The sequence below is a fragment of the Ylistrum balloti genome, unplaced genomic scaffold (assembly GCF_031769215.1).
Source record: "Ylistrum balloti isolate Yb309-2 unplaced genomic scaffold, AGI_CSIRO_Ybal_v1 Utg370092, whole genome shotgun sequence".
NCBI classification, from domain to species: domain Eukaryota; kingdom Metazoa; phylum Mollusca; class Bivalvia; order Pectinida; family Pectinidae; genus Ylistrum; species Ylistrum balloti.
The window spans coordinates 521,264-545,311 of NW_026782123.1; the positions used below are offsets into that span (position 1 = coordinate 521,264).

General features: G+C 37.5%; 2 protein-coding genes across 2 annotated transcripts in view; both read left to right on the forward strand.

Annotated features, from left to right (window-relative positions):
* Window positions 1–9,652, forward strand: part of LOC132549941 (putative ferric-chelate reductase 1 homolog) — a 53,213-nt gene extending 43,561 nt beyond the window's left edge. Inside the window, exons 13-14 of the mRNA XM_060213926.1 lie at window positions 6,977–7,083; window positions 9,505–9,652. Coding sequence (XP_060069909.1) covers window positions 6,977–7,083; window positions 9,505–9,652 — 255 coding nt within the window. The remainder of the gene's footprint in view (window positions 1–6,976; window positions 7,084–9,504) is intronic.
* Window positions 9,653–12,364: 2,712 nt separating this feature from the next.
* Window positions 12,365–22,835, forward strand: LOC132549942 (vitamin K-dependent gamma-carboxylase-like). Its single transcript, XM_060213927.1, has 7 exons — window positions 12,365–12,448; window positions 17,564–17,727; window positions 18,896–19,062; window positions 20,284–20,411; window positions 20,723–20,852; window positions 21,210–21,381; window positions 22,736–22,835. The coding sequence occupies exons 1-7, from the start codon at window positions 12,365–12,367 to the stop codon at window positions 22,833–22,835; spliced, it is 945 nt and encodes a 314-aa protein (XP_060069910.1).
* Window positions 22,836–24,048: the final 1,213 nt, after the last annotated feature.

Here is a 24,048-nt window from a genome sequence, read left to right on the forward strand (position 1 = left end):
TACTGTTGGTATTATGTTTGGTCTGATTCCCACTATTACAGCTACTGTTGGTATTATGTTTGGTCTGATTCCCACTATTACAGCTACTGTTGGTATTATGTTTGGTCTGATTCCCACTATTACAGCTACTGTTGGTATTATGTTTGGTCTGTTTCCCATTATTACAGCTATTGTTGGTATTATGTCTGTCCTGATTGCCACTATTACAGCTACTGTTGGTATTATATTTGGTCTAAATCCCACTATTACAGCTAATGTTGGTATTATGTTTGGTCTGATTCCCACTATCACAGCTACCGTTGGTATTATGTTTATCCTGATTCCCACTATTACAGCTACTGTTGGTATTATGTTTGGTCTGATTCCCACTATTACAGCTACTGTTGGTATTATGTTTTGTCTGATTCCCACTATTACAGCTATTGTTGGTATTATGTTTATCCTGATTCCCACTATTACAGCTACTGTTGGCATTATGTTTATCCTGATTCCCACTATTACAACTACTGTTGGTATTATGTCTGTCCTTATTCCCACTATTACAGCTTCTGTTGGTATTATGTTTATCCTGATTCCCACTATTACAGCTATTGTTGGTATTATGTTTGGTCTGATTGCCACTATTACAGCTACTGTTGGTATTATGCTTGGTCTGATTCCCACTATTACAGCTACTGTTCGTATTATGTTTTGTCTGATTCCCACTATTACAGCTACTGTTGGTATTATGTCTGTCCTGATTCCCACTATTACAGATACTGTTGGTATTATGTTTATCCTGATTCCCACTATTACAGCTACTGTTGGTATTATGTCTGTCCTTATTCCCACTATTACAGCTTCTGTTGGTATTATGTTTATCCTGATTCCCACTATTACAGCTACTGTTGGTATTATGCTTGGTCTGATTCCCACTATTACAGCTACTGTTCGTATTATGTTTTGTCTGATTCCCACTATTACAGCTACTGTTGGTATTATGTCTGTCCTGATTCCCACTATTACAGATACTGTTGGTATTATGTTTATCCTGATTCCCACTATTACAGCTACTGTTGGTATTATGTCTGTCCTTATTCCCACTATTACAGCTTCTGTTGGTATTATGTTTATCCTGATTCCCACTATTACAGCTACTGTTGGTATTATGCTTGGTCTGATTCCCACTATTACAGCTACTGTTCGTATTATGTTTTGTCTGATTCCCACTATTACAGCTACTGTTGGTATTATGTCTGTCCTGATTCCCACTATTACAGATACTGTTGGTATTATGTTTATCCTGATTCCCACTATTACAGCTACTGTTGGTATTATGTCTGTCCTTATTCCCACTATTACAGCTTCTGTTGGTATTATGTTTATCCTGATTCCCACTATTACAGCTACTGTTGGTATTATGTTTGGTCTGATTGCCACTATTACATCTACTGTTGGTATTATGCTTGGTCTGATTCCCACTATTACAGCTACTGTTCGTATTATGTTTTGTCTGATTCCCACTATTACAGCTACTGTTGGTATTATGTCTGTCCTGATTCCCACTATTACAGATACTGTTGGTATTATGTTTATCCTGATTCCCACTATTACAGCTACTGTTGGTATTATGTCTATCCTGATTCCCACTATTACAGCTACTGTTGGTATTATGTTTATCCTGATTCCCACTATTACAGCTACTGTTGGTATTATGTCTATCCTGATTGCCACTATTACAGCTACTGTTGGTATTATGTTTATCCTGATTCCCAGTATTACAGCTACTGTTGGTATTATGTTTGGTCTGATTCCCACTATTACAGCTACTGTTGGTATTATGTTTGGTCTGATTCCCACTATTACAGCTACTGTTGGTATTATGTTTGGTCTGATTCCCACTATTACAGCTACTGTTGGTATTATGTTTGGTCTGTTTCCCATTATTACAGCTATTGTTGGTATTATGTCTGTCCTGATTGCCACTATTACAGCTACTGTTGGTATTATATTTGGTCTAAATCCCACTATTACAGCTAATGTTGGTATTATGTTTGGTCTAATTCCCACTATTACAGCTAATGTTGGTATTATGTTTGGTCTGATTCCCACTATTACAGCTACTGTTGGTACTATGTTTATCTTGATTCCCACTATTGCAGCTACTGTTGGTATTATGTTTGGTCTGATTCCTACTATTACAGCTACTGTTGGTATTATGTTTGGTCTGATTCCCACTATTACAGCTACTGTTGGTATTATGTTTATCCTGATTGCCACTATTACAGCTACTGTTGGTATTATGTCTGTCCTGATTCCCACTATTACAGCTACTGTTGGTATTATGTCTGTCCTGATTTCCACTATTACAGCTACTGTTGGTATTATGTTCGGTCTGATTCCCACTATTACAGCTACTATTGGTATTATGTTTGGTCTGATTCCCACTATTACAGCTACTATTGGTATTATGTTTATCCTGATTCCCACTATTACAGCTACTGTTGGTATTATGTTTGGTCTGATTCCCACTATTACAGCTACTGTTGGTACTATGTTTATCGTGATTCCCACTATTACAGCTAATGTTGGTATTATGTTTGGTCTGATTCCCACTATTACAGCTACTGTTGGTATTATGCCTGTCCTGATTCCCAATATTACAGCTACTGTTTGTATTTTGTTTTGCCTCATTCCCACTATTACAGCTACTGTTGGTATTATGTCTGTCCTTATTCCTACTAATACAGCTACTGTTGGTATTATGTTTGGTCTGATTCCCACTATTACAGCTACTGTTGGTATTATGTCTGTCCTTATTCCTACTAATACAGCTACTGTTGGTATTATGTTTGGTCTGATTCCCACTATTACAGCTACTGTTGGTATTATGTTTGGTCTGATTCCCACTATTACATCTACTGTTGGTATTATGTTTATCCTGATTGCCACTATTACAGCTACTGTTGGTATTATGTCTGTCCTTATTCCTACTATTACAGCTACTATTGGTATTATGTCTGTCCTTATTCCTACTATTACAGCTACTGTTGGTATTATGTCTGTCCTGATTCCCACTATTACAGCTACTATTGGTATTATGTTTGGTCTGATTCCCACTATTACAGATACTGTTGGTACTATGTCTGTCCTTATTCCCACTATTACAGCTACTGTTGGTATTATGTTTGGTCTGATTGCCACTATTACAGCTACTGTTGGTATTATGTCTGTCCTTATTCCTACTATTACAGCTACTATTGGTATTATGTCTGTCCTTATTCCTACTATTACAGCTACTGTTGGTATTATGTCTGTCCTGATTCCCAATATTACAGCTACTGTTGGTATTTTGTTTTGCCTCATTCCCACTATTACAGCTACTGTTGGTATTATGTCTGTCCTTATTCCTACTATTACAGCTACTGTTGGTATTATGTTTGGTCTGATTCCCACTATTACAGATACTTTTGGTACTATGTCTGTCCTTATTCCCACTATTACAGCTACTGTTGGTATTATGTTTGGTCTGATTGCCACTATTACAGCTACTGTTGGTATTATGTCTGTCCTGATTCCCACTATTACAGCTACTGTTGGTATTATGTTTGGTCTGATTCCCACTATTACAGCTACTGTTGGTATTATGTTTGGCCTGATGTACCGGTTCTGTCTCAGCGTGTTTACCTGTATATACTGGTACATTCTCCTACTGGACAGATCGGTATGGAATAATCATTCCTACCTGTTTGGATTAATCGCCTTCCTTCTCCTGGTCACTGATGGAAACAGATATATGTGAGTAACATAGAACTTTTTAAAATAATAACACAACATCAATCCATTAGATTGTTTATAAAGAGATATTGATTAAATTACATACTTAGGCATCAGATACATTGAATTGTATTGAAAGTAATCCTAAGTTCAAAGTCGGCGTTACCCTATTTAAAAAAAAAAAAAAAGTTTTGTATACTTTATTGACATCACTCATTGTTAACGTGGGACGAGCGACGGTTGGTGATCCGGGAAAAGAAAGCTGGAAGAACCGATCACAGTATAACAATGATGTTTATTTACAATGAAACAAATAAACTATATATTTAAAGATGTCACACTCACTAACTCACACACTCATAAACCAAATAATGATAAGTGTCCCTGTAGCTTCTAGCTCACGAAACAGAACAGTGTTCCTGTCAAACCCAATAGAGTTCCATACTCTGAATCACCGTGACTCAATCCAGAGTCACCGTCCTCAAGCAGTTCCACGCTTGTATCACCATAATAGGCAACGCACTTATGTCAATGACATGACAGCTGATTAAGTGCTGAATTCAAGTCGCCGACCCTGGCAGTGTAACTACTAAGTATGCTCCCTCGCTGACCTTGACCCTGAATGAAAGTCGTTACTTCTGGTCGGTCCTGACGCTTGGGTCGCAATGTAAAGGAGAGGCCTGCCTGGTCCTGACTCAATAAATGTTCCAACCCGTCATGTGAAGCTATAATGATTAACACAAATAGTTATAATTTCCACTCACACTTCCATACTATACTAACAAAACACATGGTACAAAATACTTATTATTTACCATAATTATTCAACTTTAGAATGAACCATAATTAGAAAATACTGAAATACGTTCATATTAGCGTCGAAATAATGTGCGGCTCCAAATTACGAACAAAATAAAACAAAATTACGAAATACACCAACTGACACCTCAAGGCTTCCATACTTTTCCCACTCGTTCGCGTACGCACTACGCTCGGCACTAATAAATTGATCAGGGCTTCCATAGATTTTAAAATCGACCCGAAACATGACATAGACTATGCAGTTTCATGTACAACACTCCAATATGTTTATATCATGTGCATATTTAGGAAAACAAACATAATATATTCAATTATAGTACGAAAACAACAAAAATGAAAGTTATCAACATACAAACAATAAACAATGGTCACGGCTGACTGGAGCGCACAGATACTTAGATTGTTTGACCCGATATATGGACTGGTACAAAACAACAATACCAACTAATATAGAAAAGAAAAAGAGATAAAGATTACTTACCACAGTGAGTCCCCTGTGCCTGTCTCACATGACGCTAAATGCCGATAAATCCATATCGGGTGCACGGTAACAATAACACAATACCTGTCATGCGAATCTCACCCCGTGCACACCTACCCGTGACGCAATTCCGCCTAGCGGTACCCTACCATTAAGGTGACTTACCCCAAGTGTGTACAAAATATACATGCTTACGTGACACTCATATTACTTAAACTTGGTCCCCATGGATTACTTTCCCAGCTTCCAAAATTAAGATATTTTTGTTGAAAATAGTTAATATGTTAAACGACAAGACTAACGCAATTGTACGTCTGAATGAATTTAGATAAAACAAATTATGATACAAGCATGTCTGATGGTTTCTACTTTGTAAGGGTCCCATGATCACCAATACTATTTATAGAAAGCCAGATAATGATACCAATATGTTGAGGAACATTTATTTCTTAGAGATATTGTTTAGTAATAATATGTAACTACCCCTTGATTCATCACAATTCTCTTGAAGGTCAATAGACAGCTTGATTTGGCCGAAACTTCGAAATCAGGAAGTTCCCTTATGGAATTATACAGTCCTCCGATTTCAGGTAGGTGGGTCAATGATTAGGTCCCCTTGTGGAATTATACAGTCCTCCGATTTCAGGTAGGTGGGTCAATGATTAGGTCCCCTTGTGGAATTATACAGTCCTCCGATTTCAGGTAGGTGGGTCAATGATTAGGTCCCCTTGTGGAATTATACAGTCCTCCGATTTCAGGTAGGTGGGTCAATGATTAGGTCCCCTTGTGGAATTTCAGTCCTCCGATTTCAGGTAGGTGGGTCAATGATTAGGTCCCCTTGTGGAATTATACAGTCCTCCGATTTCAGGTAGGTGGGTCAATGATTAGGTCCCCTTGTGGAATTATACAGTCCTCCGATTTCAGGTAGGTGGAACAATGATTAGGTCCCCGATTTTGTGGAAGGTCCCCTTTATACAGTCCTCCGATTTCAGGTAGGTGGGTCAATGATTAGGTCCCCTTGTGGAATTATACAGTCCTCCGATTTCAGGTAGGTGGGTCAATGATTAGGTCCCCTTGTGGAATTATACAGTCCTCCGATTTCAGGTAGGTGGGTCAATGATTAGGTCCCCTTGTGGAATTATACAGTCCTCCGATTTCAGGTAGGTGGGTCAATGATTAGGTCCCCTTGTGGAATTATACAGTCCTCCGATTTCAGGTAGGTGGGTCAATGATTAGGTCCCCTTGATTTCAGTCCTCCGATTTCAGGTAGGTGGGTCAATGATTAGGTCCCCTTGTGGAATTATACAGTCCTCCGATTTCAGGTAGGTGGGTCAATGATTAGGTCCTCCGATTTCAGGTAGGTGGGTCAATGATTAGGTCCCCTTGTGGAATTATACAGTCCTCCGATTTCAGGTAGGTGGGTCAATGATTAGGTCCCCTTGTGGAATTATACAGTCCTCCGATTTCAGGTAGGTGGGTCAATGATTAGGTCCCCTTGTGGAATTATACAGTCCTCCGATTTCAGGTAGGTGGGTCAATGATTAGGTCCCCTTGTGGAATTATACAGTCCTCCGATTTCAGGTTTCTTGGTAGAAAAAAAATTAACAATGAAATCGTAGTATCGACTGAGCATTTGAAAACATGAAAACAACGGCGGAAATAGCAGGCACTATGGTATTACAAATAAATCAGAATTTTATTGGCTGTTTTCAACACGAACAAGTACATGTATATCATAATGTTGTATATCAATTTTGTTGTGTGTTTTTTTTTATATATATATATATAATTAAATCCCCATGCTTGAGATATTTTATATTAAGGTCACCATTGTGACATGCGAGTACGCCTGTGCAGGTGCTTTTTTTCTCTAAAACATATAAGAAACCATTAAAACATCTCTTTTTTCTATCCAAGGTATTCGTAGTGTATTTCATTGCCGGAATAAAGAAACTTGATCCGGAATGGCTGTACGGATGGTCTCAGAGACTTATATCTGCAAGTTGGGTATTTGATATTTTTAGGTAAATATGTTAATTAATTTAATTTACTTACTTCAAAGTGTATATTGCATTTTGTTTCCGAAATATAAGATTTGTAGGTATCTTTCGTATGGAAAGCGGTTAAAAGGTAGAAGATAAAAATGAAATGTTATGGTGTACTAAGTCATGTCTGACACAATACATACCTGTAATATTGAAATGTTTTGTTAATATTAACACCACAATAAGGATGTTAATAAGGTCTATTTACTATGTTGAATCTATGAAGAACGTTCTATCCTATACTCAGACGTTTAATACTGTTGTTATAAATCCGTAGAAATATGTAATTCTACAAAGTATATTTGATTTTAGATTTTATATACGTTTTGTAGGTAGAGGAGATAGACAGCGACATCTAAATGTATATTATTTTTCCTCTTTACAGACCGTTCCTGACCAATCGCTACATCGACTTAATTATCGTCCATTGGGTTGGCTGTCTTCTCGATCTCACCCTAGGATTCCTACTTTTCTTTGACAAAACCCGTCTTTATGGCCTGATATTTGGTCTCTTATTTCATGCCATGAATTCCCAGATATACAGTATAGGTAGGCTTCCTGAATTACTGTAAATTACTTAGAATTCGTGAATACTTTATTTCGCGGACTTACCTTTCAGACATATTCACAAATACGCCAATACTGTTTTAGAAATGACTTTAAATTCCCGAATAATGAGCTGGTAGAGATATGGACTCCGATATAGGCAAAATGGATGCCATCCAGTTATTTTCATACCAGTAATTCCGACGGATTGACTCTCCCAGCATATTAACGCGAAAATAAGTCCGACGCGAAATATACGTGATTTTAGTAGTGTATAGTGAGGAAATAGATAAGTAGTCAACTTTCCAACAAATTGTTTATAATCTTAAACGCATCAATAAAGATAAGTCACGTTTGTTTGTATTAGTAAAAATAGATACTCTAGATTATTAGTATGACAGGTGGATAAAATGTTGGACGAAGATTTACTTGTCGTCAATGAAATTTTCAAACTTAAAATCAATGAAAGCAGGGAACAACGAAAATGAAAAATTGTCTTATCGAGTACAAAGAGAATAAGACCGTGTGTTCAGGAAGGGTAAGCGTCTCCTGATTCAGGTATATTCTGGTCATTCCAAGTGAAAACGCCACGTTCCATATGATTACAAGGTAAACAACAATAATAATGATAGTGATAGTGTTAATGGGAACAAACCAATGCATGTTGTTGTGATATGTAAGCTCAACTGGTTGGGAAGCAGGAATGCCAGTCTCTAACAATGAAAAATTGACAAAAAAGAATTTACATTCATCACACATATCATGTAGTTTGCCATACAGCCCTTCGTCTTAGATTTTTTGTGTGTAAAAGATGGAGGAAAAACAACTCAGTCTAGTGGTTTATGTTTTAGTGTCACACTACTTACACCTTCCTTGTATTTATATATATAACTGTCTCCCTTCGTTAGTTGTGTTACCATGATAGATACGTTCACATAATACAACATATAAACTAAGGTATGTTGATCCGAAGGTTTCAGGTTCGAATATCCTGTCGTAATTGTTCTCGATCATGATTAGTGTTATTTTTCAATACGTATTCCACGTATGTATATATTGCGATCAGTTCATGTCAGTAGTAATTTGCCGCTATGGTCATGTCGAGAATTTCCAGCTGTCAGCTTCACTATAACTTCTAAACATCGAGGATATCGTGGCGGTGTAATGGTTAGGTAGTTGTAAGATTTTTGGCTGGTCAATTTCGTGCCGTAGATCGTGAGTTAAAGCCTGGATAGCGTCAATAGAGCCAATAATTGTCTCCCTTCGTCAGTTGTGTACCAATGTCCAATACCGATTTATCGAACGGACCTCTTGGTCCCCACTATGTTCTTATAATGATTTTTGTTTTGTTTTTTGTTTTGTTTTTGTTTGTGTTGATTTGAACTCGGATGACTTGAGAAGTCATTTCTCAGAAGCCCTGCTTTCATCTTGCTAATATTTGGTCCCGTCTCTTCATGTTGGAAATCTTGTCCAGTTAGTCTGTTGTTTGTGCTATTGATTTAAGTAAAATATCTGGACTCATAGATGTATTGTTTAGGAGTCACTTCGCTGAACTTGAGAATCATTACTTTAGTGTCTTGTGGCAGCTTCGTACTAAGACATCAAAAAAAGAAAAAGAAAACACCGACATTTCAACAAAATCATAATTCAAACTCAAAATGCTTAACTTGACAAAAGGAAAGCATCACTGCATTACGAGAAGAAGTAGGCCAAGATCGACGAGGTCCAATAAGTCAAGGAAGATTAATCTAAGTAATGCCACGTTCACAAAGTGTTTCGTGAGATAGCAATCAGGTAGCACATTTTCGTGTTAAGTAAGTTAGTATATAAACTAACGCTTACTTGTCTTTTTAGGTATGTTTCCATTCATTGGCATGGCAACCATGACTATATTTTGTTATCCAAACTGGCCCCGAAGGATCGTCGACAAAGCATTATTCTGGCGGAAATCCATTTCTCTTCAGAGAAGCTGCCACTGTATCTACACAAAAAGCGACGTTAAACCGGAAACAAAAATCAAACAGGTACTGCGATTAAGATGAAATTTTAAGATCGTGATACGTCACCATTCGTCAGCATGATACACAGACAAGTGTCGGTTTCGAGAAATCAAATAAGTCATAGTCTTTTTATCACATATTTTGGAACCAAAACAAGAAGGGTGATCAGACCAGCAGCAATATAAAACATTTACCAACATAATATTAGTGAGCAGTCAAATGCTGTTTGTGGCATAAACAGAAGTTTAAACCAATAGACGTGGGAGACCTTGGTTGGCGAAAAAAAAACCGCAAAAAAACTACTTGTATCACAAATGTATCAGAGATAAAAGTGTGATGATAATATACTGTTGTGTGATGAATGTGATTACCTACAGAATTGTCAAAAACAAAAGAGTGTTTTTATCTTTTTCTACTTTTTTGCTCTGTAGCTTTCCCTATACGTGAACTGGTAGTAGTGATAACGTACGTTAAATAAACCAAATTTTGTAAACATTTCATTCCTTTTTTATGATGCTGCATTATCTATAAACACATAAAACAGAATAGTTAATAACATATATGTATATCTACCTCCTCCCAGACATCCACAAGGCCGGTAACCCTGGTAGTCCTATCTGTAATTCGATTTGCCACCTCACAGAAAAAATCTCATTGACTTCCACCTAAGACCTCATGTAGAAGACCTACCATCTTACTTGAAAGATACTTATAAAGAGCTTTCGGCCGAAGGGATTATTGAGACACCTAAATGTACACCACTTTTCTCGATTCAGATTTATAACTTTGTATTTGTTTTGTGTTCTATATAAATGATGTGATTTATGTAATATTTGTGTGTTGATGAAGGGACAAACTGCCTTGAAATTTCGCTTGTCCGTAGTGTCGTTATAACTTCATTGATCATATATAGGATCTTAAATGAGATTTTATTTCATGTCCTAGAAATTATTACCTTTTCGCACAAAATCGAACCTTCGAAACGATTATTTACCACATATCAAAAAAGTTACAATTTGACAGGTCTTAAAGTCTAAGTGAGAACAAAATCGCTAGTGACGTTAAAGGCGAATTTCTAGGCCGATTGTGTAATGGACATTATCTAATGTACAGGTCCCCTGTTTGGATATCGTTTTAATACAGTGGCTAAAATCAAATCATATATCAGATTTTGAATCAATAATTTCATTTAACACAGATCGAGCAACGAAAAGATAACGCAAGAAGCATGCCGACACGACCAGGAATATATCACACCCTGGGCGTCCTTTTTACTATAGTCTACATCGCCGAACAGTTATTTCTGCCTTTTTCATTCGGATTATTCAAGGTAATTTAATACATACCCTAAATTGGGAGTTTTTCTTGATTTTTACACAATGATAAACAACTTATTATTATTATTGTTTCTTCAATTTCGAAACATTTGCATCATATCTGTGAGCCTATGAATACAATACAGTTCCTTTGCGGGTCTGTATGGCCACAGTTAGAACTTTTCTGTTACAGGGCCTCGACAATTCCTTTGGGGGTCTGTATGGTTATACTAAGAACTTTTCTGTTACAGGGCCTCGACAATTCCTTTGGGGGTCTGTATGGTTATACTAAGAACTTTTCTGTTACAGGGCCTCGACAATTCCTTTGGGGGTCTGTATGGTTATACTAAGAACTTTTCTGTTACAGGGCCTCGACAATTCCTTTGGGGGTCTGTATGGTTATACTAAGAACTTTTCTGTTACAGGGCCTCGACAATTCCTTTGGGGGTCTGTATGGTTATACTAAGAACTTTTCTGTTACAGGGCCTCGACAATTCCTTTGGGGGTCTGTATGGTTATACTAAGAACTTTTCTGTTACAGGGCCTCGACAATTCCTTTGGGGGTCTGTATGGTTATACTAAGAACTTTTCTGTTACAGGGCCTCGACAATTCCTTTGGGGGTCTGTATGGTTATACTAAGAACTTTTCTGTTACAGGGCCTCGACAATTCCTTTGGGGGTCTGTATGGTTATACTAAGAACTTTTCTGTTACAGGGCCTCGACAATTCCTTTGGGGGTCTGTATGGTTATACTAAGAACTTTTCTGTTGCAGGGCCTCGACAATTCCTTTGGAGGTCTGAATGGTTACAGTTAAAACTTTTCTGTTACAGGGCCTCGACAATTCCTTTGAAGGTCTGTATGGTTACAGTTAAAACTTTTCTGTTACAGGGCCTCGACAATTCTTTTATTGGTCTGTATGGTTACAATTAGAACTTTTCTGTTACAGGGCCTCGACAATTCCTTTGGAGGTCTGAATGGTTACAGTTAAAACTTTTCTGTTACAGGGCCTCGACAATTCCTTTGGGGGTCTGTATGGTTACAGTTAAAACTTTTCTGTTAAAGGGCCTCGACAATTCTTTTATTGGTCTGTTTGGTTACAATTAGAACTTTTCTGTTACAGGGCCTCGACAATTCCTTTGGAGGTCTGAATGGTTACAGTTAAAACTTTTCTGTTACAGGGCCTCGACAATTCCTTTGGGGGTCTGTATGGTTAGAGTAAGAACTTTTCTGTTACAGGGCCTCGACAATTCCTTTGGGGGTCTGTATGGTTATACTAAGAACTTTTCTGTTACAGGGCCTCGACAATTCCTTTGGGGGTCTGTATGGTTACAGTTAGAACTTTTCTGTTACAGGGCCTCGACAATTCCTTTGGTGGTCTTTATGGTTACAGTTGGAACATGATGATTTATAAACACGACCCATACATCAAAATATACATCAAAGATCTCGAAACAGGAGAAAAAACAGATATTTCAAAATTAGTAAGTAGATGCATCTTAACCTAATGTACCAATGTAAGCAGTACACAGGAAAACTATTTAAATATATATATATATATATAGGCAGATTTGTCAGAAACTCAAAGAAGGACGAAAAACCATTACAGAGAAGGCCGAGGTAGTAGGAAATGTGCGGGAAATGAAAGGACGAAAACCCATTACAGAGAAGGCCGAGGTAGTAGGAAATGTACGGGAAATCAAAGGACGAAAACCCATTACAGAGAAGGCCGAGGTAATAATGTACGGGAAATCAAAGGACGAAAACCCATTACAGAGAAGGCCGAGGTAATAATGTACGGGAAATCAAAGGACGAAAACCCATTACAGAGAAGGCCGAGGTAATAATGTACGGGAAATCAAAGGACGAAAACCCATTACAGAGAAGGCCGAGGTAGTAGGAAATGTACGGGAAATCAAAGGACGAAAACCCATTACAGAGAAGGCCGAGGTAGTAGGAAATGTACGGGAAATCAAAGGACGAAAACCCATTACAGAGAAGGCCGAGGTAATAATGTACGGGAAATCAAAGGACGAAAACCCATTACAGAGAAGGCCGAGGTAATAATGTACGGGAAATCAAAGGACGAAAACCCATTACAGAGAAGGCCGAGGTAATAATGTAGGAAATGTACAGAGAACGGGAAATCAAAGGACGAAAACCCATTACAGAGAAGGCCGAGGTAATGTAATGTACGGGAAATCAAAGGACGAAAACCCATTACAGAGAAGGCCGAGGTAAGGAAATGTACGGGAAATCAAAGGCGAAAACCCATTACAGAGAAGGCCGAGGTAATAATGTACGGGAAATCAAAGGACGAAAACCCATTACAGAGAAGGCCGAGGTAATAATGTACGGGAAATCAAAGGACGAAAACCCATTACAGAGAAGGCCGAGGTAGTAGGAAATGTACGGGAAATCAAAGGACGAAAACCCATTACAGAGAAGGCCGAGGTAATAATGTACGGGAAATCAAAGGACGAAAACCCATTACAGAGAAGGCCGAGGTAATAATGTACGGGAAATCAAAGGACGAAAACCCATTACAGAGAAGGCCGAGGTAATGTACGGGAAATGTACGGGAAATCAGAGAAGGACGAAAACCCATTACAGAGAAAGGCCGGGAAATCAAAGGTACAGAGAAGGCCGAGGTAATAATGTACGGGAAATCAAAGGACGAAAACCCATTACAGAGAAGGCCGAGGTAGCAGGAAATGTTCGGGAAATCAAAGGACGAAAACCCATTACAGAGAAGGCCGAGGTAATAATGTACGGGAAATCAAAGGACGAAAACCCATTACAGAGAAGGCCGAGGAAATAATGTACGGGAAATAAAAGGACGAAAACCCATTACAGAGAAGGCCGAGGTAGTTTGAAATGTACGGGAAATCAAAGGACGAAAACCCATTACAGAGAAGGCCGAGGTAATAATGTACGGGAAATCAAAGGACGAAAACCCATTACAGAGAAGGCTTAGGTAATAATGTACGGGAAATCAAAGGACGAAAACCCATTACAGAGAAGGCCGAGGTAATAATGTACGGGAAATCAAAGGACGAAAACCCATTACAGAGAAGGCCGAGGTAATAATGTACGGGAAATCAAAGGACGAAAACCCATTACAGAGAAGGCCGAGGTAGTAGGAAATGTACGGGAAATCAAAGGACGAAAACCCATTACAGAGAAGGCCGAGGTAATAATGTACGGGAAATCAAAGGACGAAAACCCATTACAGAGAAGGCCGAGGTAATAATGTACGGGAAATCAAAGGACGAAAACCCATTACAGAGAAGGCCGAGGACGGGAAATCAAAGGACGAAAACCCATTACAGAGAAGGCCGAGGTATAATGTACGGGAAATCAAAGGACGAAAACCCATTAGGTAATAATGTACGGGAAATCAAAGGACGAAAACCCATTACAGAGAAGGCCGAGGTAATAATGTACGGGAAATCAAAGGACGAAAACCCATTACAGAGAAGGCCGAGGTAATAATGTACGGGAAATCAAAGGACGAAAACCCATTACAGAGAAGGCCGAGGTAATAATGTACGGGAAATCAAAGGACGAAAACCCATTACAGAGAAGGCCGAGGTAGTAGGAAATGTACGGGAAATCAAAGGACGAAAACCCATTACAGAGAAGGCCGAGGTAGTAGGAAATGTACGGGAAATCAAAGGACGAAAACCCATTACAGAGAAGGCCGAGGTAATAAATCAAAGGACGAAAACCCATTCGAGGTAATAATGTACGGGAAATCAAAGGACGAAAACCCATTACAGAGAAGGCCGAGGTAATAATGTACGGGAAATCAAAGGACGAAAACCCATTACAGAGAAGGCCGAGGTAATAATGTACGGGAAATCAAAGGACGAAAACCCATTACAGAGAAGGCCGAGGTAATAATGTACGGGAAATCAAAGGACGAAAACCCATTACAGAGAAGGACCCATTACAGAGAAGGCCGAGGTAATAATGTACGGGAAATCAAAGGACGAAAACCCATTACAGAGAAGGCCGAGGTAGTAGGAAATGTACGGGAAATCAAAGGACGAAAACCCATTACAGAGAAGGCCGAGGTAATAATGTACGGGAAATCAAAGGACGAAAACCCATTACAGAGAAGGCCGAGGTAATAATGTACGGGAAATCAAAGGACGAAAACCCATTACAGAGAAGGCCGAGGTAGTAGGAAATGTACGGGAAATCAAAGGACGAAAACCCATTACAGAGAAGGCCGAGGTAATAATGTACGGGAAATCAAAGGACGAAAACCCATTACGGGAAATCAAAGGACGAAAACCCATTACAGAGAAGGCCGAGGTAATAATGTACGGGAAATCAAAGGACGAAAACCCATTACAGAGAAGGCCGAGGTAATAATGTACGGGAAATCAAAGGACGAAAACCCATTACAGAGAAGGCCGAGGTAATAATGTACGGGAAATCAAAGGACGAAAACCCATTACAGAGAAGGCCGAGGTAGTAGGAAATGTACGGGAAATCAAAGGACGAAAACCCATTACAGAGAAATAATACAGAGAAGGCCGAGGTAGTAGGAAATTGAAATCAAAGGACGAAAACCCATTACAGAGAAGGCCGAGGTAATAATGTACGGGAAATCAAAGGACGAAAACCCATTACAGAGAAGGCCGAGGTAGTAGGAAATGTACGGGAAATCAAAGGACGAAAACCCATTACAGAGAACGAGGTAGTAGGAAATGTACGGGAAAGAGAAGGCCAGAGAGGTAAGGAAATGTACGGGAAATCAAAGGACGAAAACCCATTACAGAGAAGGCCGAGGTAATAATGTACGGGAAATCAATGGACGAAAACCCATTACAGAGAAGGCCGAGGTTATAATGTACGGGAAATCAAAGGACGAAAACCCATTACAGAGAAGGCCGAGGTAATAATGTACGGGAAATCAAAGGACGAAAACCCATTAGAAGGCCGAGGTAATAATGTACGGGAAATCAAAGGACGAAAACCCATTACAGAGAAGGCCGAGGCCGAGGTAATAATGTACGGGAAATCAAAGGACGAAAACCCATTACAGAGAAGGCCGAGGTAATAATGTACGGGAAATCAAAGGACGAAAACCCATTACAGAGAAGGCTTAGGTAATAATGTACGGGAAATCAAAGGACGAAAACCCATTACAGAGAAGGCCGAGGTAGTAGGAAATGTACGGGAAATCAAAGGACGAAAACCCATTACAGAGAAGGCCGAGGTAATAATGTACGGGAAATCAAAGGACGGGAAATCAAAGGACGATGTACGGGAAATCACAGGACGAAAACCCATTACAGAGAAGGCCGAGGTAATAATGTACGGGAAATCAAAGGACGAAAACCCATTACAGAGAAGGCCGAGGTAATAATGTACGGGAAATCAAAGGACGAAAACCCATTACAGAGAAGGCCGAGGTAGTAGGAAATGTACGGGAAATCAAAGGACGAAAACCCATTACAGAGAAGGCCGAGGTAATAATGTACGGGAAATCAAAGGACGAAAACCCATTACAGAGAAGGCCGAGGTAGTAGGAAATGTACGGGAAATCAAAGGACGAAAACCCATTACAGAGAAGGCCGAGGTAGTAGGAAATGTACGGGAAATCAAAGGACGAAAACCCATTACAGAGAAGGCCGAGGTAATAATGTACGGGAAATCAAAGGACGAAAACCCATTACAGAGAAGGCCGAGGTAGTAGGAAATGTGCGGGAAATCAAAGGACGAAAACCCATTACAGAGAAGGCCGAGGTAGTAGGAAATGTACGGGGAATCAAAGGACGAAAACCCATTACAGAGAAGGATGAGGTAGTAGGAAATGTATGGGAAACAGAGTTGATTGTTTTCTGTATATCATGATATTCTGTCTTCAACGTTCATACAAGAAAAATTGCAGCTTTTTTATTTCAGAATATTTTATTGTCATGCTATTACGGAGAAAAGGAGTTGGGCGACAGGCATGGCCAATGAAAACACTCTCCTTACTATTATATATGAAAGCTTAAATGAAATCTGCACTTTGATTAACCTAATTGTACATATTAATATCGGAGACACTGTGAATTTTAACTTTCTCTTGTTTATTTTCGATTTATTCTAGTCATATTTCCATGAATACTCTTATAACCAACCTCAGTGGTCTTAGATCTGCTTATTCCATAGAACTATTTTCACTATATCAATGTAGACTGATAAATTTACAATATTTCAATGTAGGCTGATCAATCTCACTATTTCAATGTAGACTGAAAAATCACTCACTATTTCAATGTAGACTGAAAAATCTCACTATTTCAATGTAGACTGATGAATCTCTGACTATTTCAATGTAGACTGATCAATCACCATTATTTCAACGTAGACTGATCAATCTCACTATTTCAATTAGTGATCAATCTCACAATTTCAACGTAGACTGATCAATCTCACTATTTCAGTATAGACTGATCAATCTCACTATTTCAATATAGACTGATCAATCTCCAACATTTCAATGTAGATTGACCAATCTCTCACTATTTCAATGTATTGTTTATATTCCTATTTTGTTTACGTGTTGTTGTATGATGTATACTTGAAATCACCAGGTGTCTGGTAAAAGCATTCACAATCGATGGGCATACAATCCGTCCATGTTGCTCCAGTTCACCAGATGTCTTGCCCGAAAAGTAGACGATGACGGATCCTTGGCCGGAACGTTCGCCATAACATACGACGTATGGGTCAAGGTCAACAACAGATTCAGACGGAGGTTTGTTAAACTAGATAAATTCTTTTTTAAATCAATAACCAATTTTCGTGTTACTCGTTCTGTGGAGTTTTCATATAAATGACAAGTGCTTGCTCCCGCCAGTATAGTCATTAGGAAGTAGACATGGTAGCAAAACGAGTATATTGTGATTAATTTGCCTATATGTCGTTATTACACCAAATTGTGAGATTGTATACTACAAGTTACAGTGATTCGGTCAGTTTGCGACTACAGCTGTTAGTGTCTCCAGTGTAAACAAACACTGCTGACGGGCCACTGCTCGTGTTGATTCACCTCATTCTCATGAAACATGGCATACAAGAAAACCTCTTTTTCGAAACGAAAATTCTCAAATTTTCTTTCCAAAAGATGTAAATCAGCCGGTGTAGACAAAAAAGTACCCACTTCACTGCTTCCCGCCACACAACATCTCAATGATCACGGGATTCTTTGCCAATGCAACATTTCATGGATGTATGATCATTTTTTCAAAATAGATAACGGCGAGGAAAATGTCATTTTTTTCTGCACTTGCCATCCAAGTGGTCATATCAGCGTTTCTTAGGAGCCGCGTAACTTCTATTAAATTTATAGCAATGCGCAAATTTCGTATGAATTACAAGATATTGAAGCATTTAATGTAATTTGACGGATTAACACACGTTTTATCTGAAGTCAAATTCAATCAATGTTATCTATGACGACATGAAGGACTATATCATTCCTTCTGTAAAATTTCGGCTGTTCCGGTACTTGGAGTTGATGACGTCAGTGACAAGGTTAGAGGCAAATGTTAACGCGTCATTAGCTACAGTAATAAAAAACTTCATATAAATTTAAATATAGGCATTGAACCGTTACCAAGTGGTAGTATACAGTCGATATGAATACAATTTGAAGTATATCAATCAGTCTTGTTAGCCCAGATGGAAGCGTGAGGGAGTTTTACTTTAGGATGAAACTGGAGTACGCGGGGAAAACCCACGAGATCGGGCAAATAACACTATTTCTTTTCACGTCCGTCCACAGAATCAAACCTCGAACCTCTCGGTAAAGGCGATTGTGATACCAATACATCGCCCCACCATCCTCTACTTATAAAATCTACTACGAAATTGGTCGTCTATGCAACATCTTATATGATACGTCCTGTTATGTGTTTAACCAGACTGTACGACCCAGACATGGACATGTTAACAGCAAGATGGGACTTCTTCTCTAAAACGGAATGGGTTTTACCACCGTTACCAGACTACTGGGAAATGCGGAACAAGAAGATGGAAATGATAAGGAAATTCAACGAAACTGCCTTCAGATTCCAATCGGATCTGCCAGGTAAGAACTGCTTTTTGTACCGTATTTGTCATTTATCGCCATTGAAAGAGATGTTGCTGAATTGCAGAGTGGAATTATCGGATATCGTTTTAGTACCTATGTAAAAGTACTCACGTCAACACACAGCTTTTTGTCACATTTTCAGATTTTTTGAAGTTGTGTTGATCAGCAGTCATATCTTCACGAAATGATTTTAGATGATAAAAAGAATGATACAGATATCAGATGTTTAAACACAATATGTTTTCGACTGCTACTTCAAAAAGATTTTTGGTTAGACACACAGGGTAATGACGAAAATAGACAATTTTAAATAAGTATTATCTAGGGGTCTACATTATTATTGCAAATCAAAAAGGAGAGGGAACTTGATAAGCTCTATTATGGGTGTAGTTTTCAAAGCAGTTTATTGCTGAAACAATGAAAAACATGAATGTGCGGTGTCAGAGATATATCGAAGCGAAAACCATTATTATTATTGTTTTTTATGTGTACATGAGATTCCACTAGAAAGTTTCATAGAAACTTTTTCATGCTCTTGTCAACAAACAACAAGAAACTACCAACAAGTCACCATAATCATAATCCAAACTCAAATTCAATGAAACTAAGGCAAATAAGGACAAAAAAATTACACTGAGACTCCTGAAAAAATACACCGAGAATAAGGGCATCAACGGCATCTGTCATGTAAACTTTTGTCAATCCAAGTAAGTAATGTCACATTCTTAAATGAGGACAAGGTATACGACAACATTACCAACCGGCAAACTAACTAGCTACAAACACGCCCAGCAAAGAAATATATTTCTCAATGACATTACTATGACGACCGTAAAAAACTTCTCCATAACTTTCATCTACCCACATCTTTTGAAACCCTGTGTTACGAGTTTATCAGTCAGTTGACGAATTCTTACACAAAAATCGTGACGGTGGGAACAGGCCCCAGAATATTGGATCAACTGTGACATGTAAAAGCCCTTGCTTGGGGATGCGGTAGTGTTGCCATCAAGAAATATGAAATTCACAATAGAGAAATTGAAGTCGTCACGTTTATCATACAGCTTGGTACAACCTTATATCTCATCTATACCACTGTAAACAAATGAAAACATTCCTTATTTCATATTCGCTATTCCATGTTTTATGATTGACATTTTATCAAGCAGTTTTTGATGTATTTGCAGCATGTGTGTATATACAATTTATTGTTTTAAGGGTATACAGATGTGATGCCAGTAAGCAATAAATCGGACTTAACAATCGGCGTAATGAAAGGAAAAGTGATCCTAGAAGATCCCCTCACATCTGAAAATGTTACCCTGGACAAGGGAGAGTCATTACTGGTAATAATGGAAATAATAAGATATCACACAAACTTATTCTACTCAACTCGAAAACAAACACCCGGTCAAACTTTATAGATATCACCTGTTGATCAAGTTTCAAACTATGTTAGTTTTGATTCCTTATAAATGTACACGTACGTAATATTAACGATTTAAAAAAAAATGTTTTCATCTTGTTGAATTTCTTTCGATTTGATAATTTTTGGCTATATTTAGCTTTGTTGAATCTTGTTTAGATGTATATCGTCGTATTTTGATAACCTTTATCTGTCTTCATTGATTGATATATCATATGATATTCTCCTTAGTTCCCACCAAGAGAAACATTTAAAATACACACAGTTTCTGACGAACCGTCGTACATAAGCATCAGCCAGCCAAAGGATATGAAGTTTGACAGGTATCAGAAAGCTTTAGAAGCCAAAGAAAAGGGCGAAGGTTTGTTTTGATTATCAATCATGTTATATTATAAACAACAGTTTCACAAACACGGGGTTCGTCTGAATTAACAATGAACATATCGGACTGAGAAGATACTACGGTAAACATATTTGTTAAAATATTCCTAATTGATTAAATGACAATTTCAAGGAGGTGATGTTTTGAAAATATTGCTGTCAGCCTTTTTTTTTAAAAGTATTGATATGTTGTTAATGAGTCTATAAATAACCACCAATCATCAACGTTCATAGCAATATCGGGTTTACTGTATACTACACTAAGTAAGAAATGTCTAGGTAATATTGCCTGGATATTTTACACACTCACTTGATTGTTTCGAAAATGACTTTGTAGATCCAGAAGGAAAACTTATGAAGGAGTTTCGCAAAGATGATAAAGACATATATGTATTTGACCAATGGATAGCTGAAATCAAACAGGAAAAGGAGACTCCCATAGGACCAGGATGGACATGGGACGGTTTTGTCACTTCCATCAAAAAACGCTTCTTTTTGATTAAACATGGGTAAAATATTTTTTATTTGCTATTGATTCGTGGACAGATTGATCAGTTGTAATATTATTGTACTACAGAAGTCGTCTTAGAATAAAGATTATTCCACTGAAACGTAGACATAGACAAGGCATACAATTAAAGGGAGACAATCACTTGGGCGGTCACTTCTTTTTCATATGTAATTATCTGAACAGCATTCATTTTTGGATGTATGGATAAAACTTTTTGAAAGGAGGGCGAATCGGTGTGGGCCGACTTAACACTACATTTCGCAAATTTTTGATGCTAACAAATCTGGTATAATGTCTATTTCAATATGACAGGACGTAAAATGTGTCTTTCATACTTTTACTTATTTCACATAAAGAAACCTTATTGTAACATGATACCATTCAAAACTGTATCTGACGATACTCTATTGGGACGGTAAATATAACATAACATGATGATATTATACTTATCGTGAATGAATAAGCTCACTGTTACTCTAAATTGTCCAAAAATAGATACTGTAAGTACATTTACACTTACAGACGTGAATATTATAAGATTGGAAATAAATTGATTACCAATAAGGCACTGAAAAGAGTATACTTATTAAAACACAAAGTCTTTTTCTCACATAGATATCTCAGATATTGGCATTTATTAATGAAGTATTTTCACTTTTGAAACATTTTAGTTCAGTTTATCTATTTTAGGGCGAGTTCATTCGGCATGTCCTTCATGTGCTTAGTTCATTCGATTTGGTCTATGTTCACAATGCGTTTAGTGGTACAATTTGGATTCAATTTCAACAAAATTAACATTCCAATTGTTAAACGGATTGGACAACAGGCTGAGCCTATATCACTCCTTTCCAGAATTAATACATAAATACATTACATTTATCTGCAAGAAAATCCAGTGAGTAAAATATCGTATATATCAAATTAGGATATAACAGGTAAAGGGAGGTAACTCCAATTTATTGTGGACCGTGAAGTAGTTCATTATGTCAGATTATTTTTCATAGGATTATAAATAAGTTGAAATAATACAGGTTTACTGATAATTTACCATGCAAGAATCCAGGGATTCAGGTCATAAAGTCCATGTGTATAAACACCTCGACCATCCACCCAAGGATATGCATAATAAATTATCAACAATTCTGCATTTACCATGTTGATAGGTAAGATCTATATTGGAGTTGGTCCTCTTAACAAAGTATATAATAAGTTAACAATTAGTTACTGCTACATAAGTATAAGTAGTAATCATGAATTTAAAGAATGCATTCAAAAAATACTGTACAATTTGGATATAGGATATTTTCCTCTACATGCTTGTGTGATATATATGTGTCCACTTTTCGTTACAGATTATTCTATGCGACAGCTGCTATCCGCAGTATACTCGGAGGGAAACCTTTTGAGGAATATGCAAAGGCTTCTAAAACATATTTTGATTCTGTGGTTTAATCATCATAAATGTATGTCGAATTAAACAGCAAATAAAGTATTCATTATGGATGTGTGATTTTTACTACCCTTTCTATATATGTGTGAAATACCGACCCTTTAATCGTTTATGCCTACAGATGAAAGTTCGAGTTTGCCTTTTAAACATCTATCTTTCATAAATGCAACTTCTACTATCTATTTAACAAACACAACAACACATATAATGACAGCTTACAACAGCACAATAAAACATATAATGACAACTTACAACACAACAATACATACAATGACAGCTTACAACACAACAATACATACAATGATACGATGACAACATACAACACAACAATACATACAATGACAACTTACAACACAACAATACATACAATGACAACATACAACACAACAATACATACAATGACAACTTACAACACAACAATACATACAATGACAACATACAACACAACAATACATACAATGACAACTTACAACACAACAATACATACAATGACAACATACAACACAACAATACATACAATGACAACATACAACACAACAATACATACAATGACAACATACAACACAACAATACATACAATGACAACTTACAACACAACAATACATACAATGACAACATACAACACAACAATACATACAATGACAACTTACAACACAACAATACATACAATGACAACATACAACACAACAATACATACAATGACAACATACAACACAACAATACATACAATGATAACATACAACACAACAATACATACAATGACAGCTTACAACAACACAACAATACATACAATGACAGCTTACAACACAACAATACATACAATGACAACGTACAACACAACAATACATACAATGACAGCTTACAACAACACAACAATACATACAATGACAACATACAACACAACAATACATACAATGACAACGTACAACAACACAACAATACATACAATGACAGCTTACAACAACACAACAATACATACAATGACAACATACAACACAACAATACATACAATGACAACATACAACACAACAATACATACAATGACAGCTTACAACAACACAACAATACATACAATGACAACATACAACACAACAATACATACAATGACAACTTACAACACAACAATACATACAATGACAACATACAACACAACAATACATCCAATGACAGCTTACAACAACACAACAATACATACAATGACAACATATAACACAA

What these genes read in the sequence shown, in the direction of transcription:
- LOC132549942 (XM_060213927.1), top strand. Translation starts at nt 12,365, where the DNA reads ATGATGATTTATAAACACGACCCATACATCAAAATATACATCAAAGAT. An exon ending in AAACAGATATTTCAAAATTA is followed by an intron (nt 12,449 to 17,563) that starts GTAAGTAGATGC and finishes TGAAATCACCAG; the next exon opens with GTGTCTGGTAAAAGCATTCA. An exon ending in TTCTTTTTGATTAAACATGG is followed by an intron (nt 21,382 to 22,735) that starts GTAAAATATTTT and finishes TTTTCGTTACAG; the next exon opens with ATTATTCTATGCGACAGCTG.